General features: G+C 66.8%; 2 protein-coding genes across 2 annotated transcripts in view; both read left to right on the top strand.

Moving 5' to 3' along the window:
- Positions 1 to 5,925, top strand: part of QARS (glutaminyl-tRNA synthetase) — a 6,294-nt gene extending 369 nt beyond the window's left edge. The window contains exons 2-24 of the mRNA XM_010573444.1: positions 61 to 271; positions 366 to 475; positions 610 to 685; positions 886 to 950; positions 1,154 to 1,207; positions 1,404 to 1,461; positions 1,584 to 1,655; positions 1,822 to 1,907; positions 2,151 to 2,237; positions 2,344 to 2,443; positions 2,567 to 2,645; positions 2,750 to 2,858; positions 2,941 to 3,071; positions 3,199 to 3,291; positions 3,464 to 3,601; positions 3,675 to 3,762; positions 3,842 to 3,985; positions 4,057 to 4,161; positions 4,568 to 4,660; positions 4,949 to 5,076; positions 5,289 to 5,355; positions 5,541 to 5,666; positions 5,752 to 5,925. Coding sequence (XP_010571746.1) covers positions 61 to 271; positions 366 to 475; positions 610 to 685; positions 886 to 950; positions 1,154 to 1,207; positions 1,404 to 1,461; positions 1,584 to 1,655; positions 1,822 to 1,907; positions 2,151 to 2,237; positions 2,344 to 2,443; positions 2,567 to 2,645; positions 2,750 to 2,858; positions 2,941 to 3,071; positions 3,199 to 3,291; positions 3,464 to 3,601; positions 3,675 to 3,762; positions 3,842 to 3,985; positions 4,057 to 4,161; positions 4,568 to 4,660; positions 4,949 to 5,076; positions 5,289 to 5,355; positions 5,541 to 5,666; positions 5,752 to 5,802 — 2,271 coding nt within the window. The 3' untranslated portion in view covers positions 5,803 to 5,925. The remainder of the gene's footprint in view (positions 1 to 60; positions 272 to 365; positions 476 to 609; positions 686 to 885; positions 951 to 1,153; positions 1,208 to 1,403; positions 1,462 to 1,583; positions 1,656 to 1,821; positions 1,908 to 2,150; positions 2,238 to 2,343; positions 2,444 to 2,566; positions 2,646 to 2,749; positions 2,859 to 2,940; positions 3,072 to 3,198; positions 3,292 to 3,463; positions 3,602 to 3,674; positions 3,763 to 3,841; positions 3,986 to 4,056; positions 4,162 to 4,567; positions 4,661 to 4,948; positions 5,077 to 5,288; positions 5,356 to 5,540; positions 5,667 to 5,751) is intronic.
- The window catches only part of QRICH1 (glutamine-rich 1), a 52,560-nt gene that overhangs the window by 21,548 nt on the left and 24,431 nt on the right, over positions 1 to 6,581 (top strand). The window lies entirely within an intron of this gene.

The raw sequence follows: 6,581 nt of genomic DNA, 5'->3' as shown, positions 1-6,581 counted from the left end.
CCGGCCCCGCCGAGCGGCCTCGGCCCTTGGCACTACCCCCCCCTTCCCACCCCGCCCCAGCGCCGCCGGTTCGCCGGGGCTCAGCCCCCGCCCGGCCCTGACGCTTCCCCGGGACGGCGGCAGGCTCGGAGCGCGCTGGGGCCGGCCCTGGACAAAGCCACCGGGACCCTGTTGTACAACGCGGCCGCCCGCCTCAGGGACCCGAAGCACCTCGGCTTCCTCGTCGGTTACATCGTCCGCAGGGAGATCCTCACCGACCTGCAGCTCAGCGGTACCGCGCGGCACCGGGATCCGCCCCCCCACCGGCCCCGGCGGGGAGGGGAGGGCCCCGCTCCTCATCCCCCCCCACCCCGCTCTGTCCCCAGCCGCCCTAGAGTACGTGAGGAGCCACCCCCTGGAGCCCCTGGACGTGGCGGACTTCGAGCGGGCCTGCGGCGTGGGGGTGTGCGTCACCCCCGAGCAGATCGAGGAGGCGGTGAGTGGGGCCTCGGCCCTGCCAGCCCTCCCGGGAACGGCGTGGGGGACGCTGGACGGGATGGGCTGGCAGCCCCTGGCGTCATGCTTCCCCGCTTGCCTCGCTTACCCCCGTGTTCCTGTCCGGCTGCCCAGGTGGAGGCCGTGATCGGCGAGCACCGAGCAGAGCTGCTGGCGGAGCGCTACCACTTCAACATGGGGCTGCTGATGGGTGAGTGTGGGGCACGGGGGCAGCCCCTGCCCGGTACCCCTCCTCCCCTGCGTCCTGAGAGCCAGCCCTTTGTCGTGGGCTGCCCCGGCCCCAACTCCTCTGGCCCGCTGGCTGCGGCGTCCTGCCTCAGCGGCCCTGGCTGAAGCCCCCCCCCCCGGGGCTGAGCCGTGCCCCCCGCCCATGGGGTGCCCTGTCCGCAGGGGAGGCGCGGAGCCGGCTGCGGTGGGCGGACGGGAAGACCATCAAGAACGAGGTGGACCTGCAGGTGGGTGCGAGGGCAGGGGGTTGGGTGCTGCTTGGGGTTCTGTCCCCTGTTGGGTCCGTGTGGGACCTGCTGGCCTGTCCCGTGGGAGGGTCCGGTGCCGGGGACTGCCTGCCCTGGGTAGGTGTAGGCAGGGTGAGGGGGGTGACAGCTGGACAGGGCCACCAGGAGCCTTTCCTACTCCTGTCTGTGTCTCTCTTCTCCAGGTGCTGCATTTGCTGGGGCCAAAGACAGAAGCTGACCTGGAAAAGAAGCCAAAGGTGAGGAGAAGGGGGAGGCTGGGAACTGGGATGGTATTTTCCTGCTGAGTGTCCAGGCAGGATCCCAAATAGCTGCTCTGGGCCCAGCTGCCACCATGGGCATGGGTCTGAGGGAGTGCTGGGGGCAGCGGGCTGGGCCAGGAGGGGAGGTGTGTGCTAGGGCTGGGCACTCAGGATGCTGGGCTGGTCCCTGCAGGCTGCAAAGACCCGGCTGGCCCCAGTGGAGAAGCAGAAGGCAGCTGTGGTGGAGAATGGTAAGAAACTGTACTCCTGCGGGCAGCTTCCCCAGCCCTTTGATTCCTGGCTGGGACCTGCGTCCAAGCTGGGCCCTGGGAGCTGCAGTCAGGCCCCTGCTCAGCACCATCTCTCCCTGCAGGTGAGGTGGGCACGGAGACACGGTCACTCCTGGAGCAGCTGCGGGGAGAAGCCCTGAAGTTCCACAAGCCCGGTGAGTGTGAAGAGCCACTGCCGCATGCGCAGCCGCTCCACTGGCTCTGTGCCCCGGCCTCAGCTCTCCAGGGGGGGACCAGCCTGGCGCCATGTCCTTCCCCGCTGGCTGCTGGGCTTGGCTTGGTTTGAGCGATGCTGTAGCCCTGAGCATCCTCTGCCTGCAGGAGAGAACTACAAGACGGAGGGCTATGTGGTGACGCCCAACACCATGGCTCTGCTGAAGCAGCACCTGGCAATCACGGGTGGGCAGGTGAGGCCGTGTCCCCCAGCCCAGCAGTTCCCTGCAAGGGCAGCACTGCTGTGCCAGGCTCCAGCCAGCTAGGTGGGGTGGCTGGGGGGACACGCAGCTCACTGGGGGCACAGCCAGAGGCAGCACCCATGTGGCACGGGGGGCTCTGTGGGTTCGTTGGGGGCTCATGTCAGTGCCCCTGCTGTCAAGGAGGGGGAGAGTCTCCTGCCAAAGGACAGAGGTGTCCCCTTCCCCTCCCTGCAGGTGCGGACACGGTTCCCTCCTGAGCCCAATGGGATCCTGCACATCGGCCACGCCAAGGCCATCAACTTTAACTTTGGCTATGCCAAGGTGAGAAGCACCAAGCCCCGCTGGCAGCTCTCCCCCCACTGCTTGGCCGCTGGCCTGGGCCTGTGGTCCCTCAGGGAGCGGCTGCTCACTGTCCCCCCGTCCCCAGGCCAACGGTGGCGTGTGCTTCCTGCGCTACGACGACACCAACCCTGAGAAGGAGGAGGAGAAGTACTTCACAGCCATCCGGGAGATGGTGGAGTGGCTGGGTACAGCTGGAGCTGGGGAGGGCAGGATCAGGCTGGGTGCTGCTGGGGATGTCCCTGCATGCAGGTCCTGTTGCTGGACCCTGGGGGTGCCTCCAACCTGCTCTGTTTCCCCCATCCCCACAGGCTACCAGCCCTATGCAGTGACCCACGCATCAGATTACTTTGACCAGCTCTACACCTGGGCCCTGGAGCTCATCCGAAGGTGAGCGTGCCGGGGCGGTGTGGATGTTCTGTGCTGCGGCTGGGGCTCCCCCTCACCCAGGGGATGGGCCACTCACATCTGGTGATGGCATTTCCCCTCCGTAGGGGCCAGGCATATGTCTGCCATCAGAAGGTCGAGGAGATCAAGGGCCACAACCCACCGCCCTCGCCGTGGCGGGACCGGCCCGTGGAAGAGTCCCTCCTGCTCTTTGAGGTATTTCTGGCTGAGGGCAGGTGCTGTGTGCCCATGGGGTCTGGGTCCATGACTCAGCTGACAGCTTCCCCCTGCACCGCAGGACATGCGAAAGGGCAAGTTTGGGGAGGGGGAGGCGACGCTGCGGATGAAGCTGGTGATGGAGGACGGAAAGATGGACCCCGTCGCCTACCGTGTCAAGTTCACTCCGCACCATCGCACCGGGGACAAGTGGTAGGGAGGGCCTGCGGCATCCTGGCATGTGTGGCGGGGGTCGGCCTGCATCTCCTGGGAGTGGGGAGGTGTCGGGAGGGGAGCAGCACCGGGCTCTGCCCCGGGGCTGACTGTGTCTGCCTTGCAGGTGCATCTACCCCACGTATGACTACACACACTGCCTCTGCGACTCCATCGAGCACATCACTCACTCCCTCTGCACCAAGGAGTTCCAGGCCAGGTGAGTGCTGTGCACAGCCTGGCTCAGGGCTGAGCTGGAGCTGGCAGGGCAGCTCTGTGGGGGAGCAGCTGGCCATGTCCCAGTGGCTGCTGAAGTGCTGAGGGACGGTGTGTCCGTGGGGCTGTGGGCGGGCGTGAGGCTGAGCCGGGCTGTGCCTCTGCCCGTCTTGCAGGCGCTCCTCCTACTTCTGGCTGTGTAACGCGCTGGATGTCTACTGCCCTGTGCAGTGGGAGTATGGGCGCCTGAACCTGCTCTACACCGTCGTCTCCAAGAGGAAGATCATCCGTCTGGTGGAGACAGGTGCCGTGAGGTAGGAGCAGGGCCAGCAGCCAGGGTGAGTCTTGCCCGGGGCACGCCTGGCTGTCACACTGGTATTTTCTCAGGGACTGGGATGACCCGCGGCTCTTCACGCTGACAGCCCTGCGCCGGCGAGGCTTCCCTCCCGAGGCCATCAACAACTTCTGTGCCCGGGTAGGTGCCAGGGACAGGATGGGATGGGGCAGGTGGATGTGTCTCCCAGCCAGCATGGTGATGGCAGGCTGTCCCGTAGGTCGGTGTGACAGTGGCCCAGGCAACGATGGAGCCACATCTGCTGGAGGCATGTGCGCGGGAGGTGCTGAATGAGCAGGCCCCCCGGGCCATGGCCGTCCTGGAGCCCCTCAAGGTCACCATCACCAACTTCCCTGCCCCGAAGGTGAGACTGCTGCGGGCTGGGGTGGGAGTGGGGTTCCCCAAGGTCAGCATTCACCCCCTCCTTCTCCCCAGGCACTCGAGGTCCTTGTGCCCAACTTTCCAGCTGATGAGAGCCGGGGTTTTCACAAAGTGCCCTTCCAGACCACCATCTACATTGAGGAGACAGATTTCAGGGAGGTGAGCTGGCCCCACCAGGCCATACTGCCCTTGCTCCCAGGAGCTGCGGCTCGGGCAGTGGGAGCCTGGCAGTGCTGGCAGTGGTGCTGGTGCTGCATGGGGCACAGGCGGGTGTCAGGCAGTCGACTGCGACTCCTAAACATGCCAGCAGCTCTGACTGGCACTGGGGAAATGCCTGCTGCCCTCAGCCTGGCTGGGACGTGCCCAACTGACAGTGCTCACGCTTGGCCTGTGCGCTGGGGAATGTCCAGCAGCAACATGGGACTTTGAACAGCCCTGGGCACCCTGATCCCTGGGATGGAAGGAGTGGGTGCAGGGACGCAGTTGTGGGGACAAACAGACATGCTTGAGGGGGGAGCCACTGCCTGTGTTGGGACCCCTCATGCAGCCATGAACTCTCTCACAGGAGGTGGACAAGGGCTACAAGCGCCTGGCCCCTGGGCAGCCAGTGGGGCTGCGCCACGCTGGCTATGTCATCGCTATACAGAACGTCATCAAGGTGGGTGGCTCTGGGCACTGGGGACATGAGGTTGGGCCATGGGATGTCAGGATATGGCCATGCCTCACCAGGGAAGGGCAGCAATAGTCATCTCGGGCTGGGCGCTGTGGGCACAGTGTGGGTGCAGGCTGCCTGCATGGCAGCTCCTTGCCAGCCCTATGCCTCACGTGGTGGGGAGCAGGGTTGCCCTGAGCTGGGGGGTTGGTGCTTTGGCCTCAAGGCTGCCCTGTGGGGTAGGAGTGCTGCCTGACTGCTGCCTGGCGTCTCGTCTTGTCTCCTCTTGCGCAGGACACCAGTGGGCGCGTGATAGAGCTGGAGGTGACCTGCACCAAGTCAGACATGGCGGAGAAGCCCAAAGCCTTCATCCACTGGGTGTCGGAGCCGCTGGTGTGTGAAGTGCGGCTCTACGAGCGACTGTGAGTACCCGGCCACCTGCAGAGGCGCGGGCGCAACCTCACCGGTGCTGGAGCGGCAGTGTGGCTGTGTACCAGCAGGTTGCGCTGGGGTCTGCCTGGCTCCTTGGTGGGGAAGATGCTGCTGTGGGGTCCTGCGAGCTGCTGCCCCACAGCTGCCATGGGGCACCACATCCCCTGCCTGGTGGCTTTGGGATGAGACTGTCTCATGGCAGGTTTTTGCACAAAAATCCCGAGGACCCATCAGAGGTGCCTGGAGGCTTTCTGAGTGACCTCAACCCTGTGAGTAGCAGCAGGAGCCAGGGTTATGGGCCTGGGGGGATCTGGGGACCTCCTGCACCCACCTCTATGCGACCCCTACCCCTCCCTGGGCAGAGCCCTGTCATGGCCCAGGAGGCAGAGGGGCTGGGGGGAGCTGGGCTGTGGAGGGGAGTGGGGGTGCCGGCTGAGCTGACTCCCCCTGCCAGGACTCCCTGCGTGTGGTCCGCAACGCCCTGGTCGACAGCTCTGTCCTCTCCGCCCGGCCCTTTGACAAATTCCAGTTTGAGCGGCTGGGCTACTTCTCCGTGGATCCCGATAGCGAGGAGGGGAAGGTGAGCCCTGGGGAGGGGGCTGTGGGGCTCCCCCTGCCCACTGTGGGGCCATGGGGCTCAGCGCTGACCCTCTGCCTCTCCCCAGATGGTGTTCAACCGGACAGTGACGCTGAAGGAGGACCCCGGCAAGGCCTGAGGGACCTGCTGCCGCCACCCCACCATGGTGCCGCTTCCCCAGGGGACCCCGCGCACCCCCAGCGCCGCCGTGCCTTGGCGCAACCCCCCCCGGGGTGCCCTGCAGCATCACCTCAATAAACACAGCATCTCAGCCCTGTCCCTGCGCTGTCACTATCTTCCCCCACTCAACCTTGGGGTGCTGGGGTGGGGGTAGGGGGGGTCTCCCTTGTTCCTGGGTGCTCAGGGGTCTGCTCCTGTCCCCTGTGCAGGGCTGGTGCCCCTGCGGGAGCTGCAGGGCTCCCTCCCCACCCGGGACCATGAGGCTGGGCTGGGGTTGAGGGTGTTGGGGTAGGATGGAGGAGGGTCCCCAGAACCTGCCAGGGCCACGGAGGGTGCAGGCAGGGTGCAGGCAGGCAGGACGGTGTGCGCACTGTATACAAACGCCGCCTGAGCGCCGTCCCTCCTTAAGGTGGACTCGAGTGGGGTGGCCCAGCCCGGGGCCGGGTAGGGAGGTCGGAGAGGTGCCCCCGCGGGACCGGCGTGGCCCCCGTGCTCTGAGCCCCGTGCCCGCGGCCCCGGCCCTGCCGTGGGTGGGGGGGAGGCTCTGCGCGGCCCCACGGGCCACCTTAAGCGGCAGCGGGGCCGGGGAGGCCGCGCCGAGCACATGGACACGTTAAAGCAGCCCCGGCTCGGCCCCACGGTGCGGGGGCACCCTTCGCCCCGCGGTCCCGCGCGGGGGCAGGGGCAGGGCGCAGCCCCCGCCGGTACCGGCCGCGGAGGTCCCAGGGCCCTTCGCGG

The sequence above is a fragment of the Haliaeetus leucocephalus genome, unplaced genomic scaffold (assembly GCF_000737465.1).
Source record: "Haliaeetus leucocephalus isolate CR32 unplaced genomic scaffold, Haliaeetus_leucocephalus-4.0 Scaffold2, whole genome shotgun sequence".
NCBI lineage: Eukaryota > Metazoa > Chordata > Aves > Accipitriformes > Accipitridae > Haliaeetus > Haliaeetus leucocephalus.
Note: the sequence above shows the minus strand (reverse complement) of the source record. Positions and strands in the feature narration are given on the sequence as shown.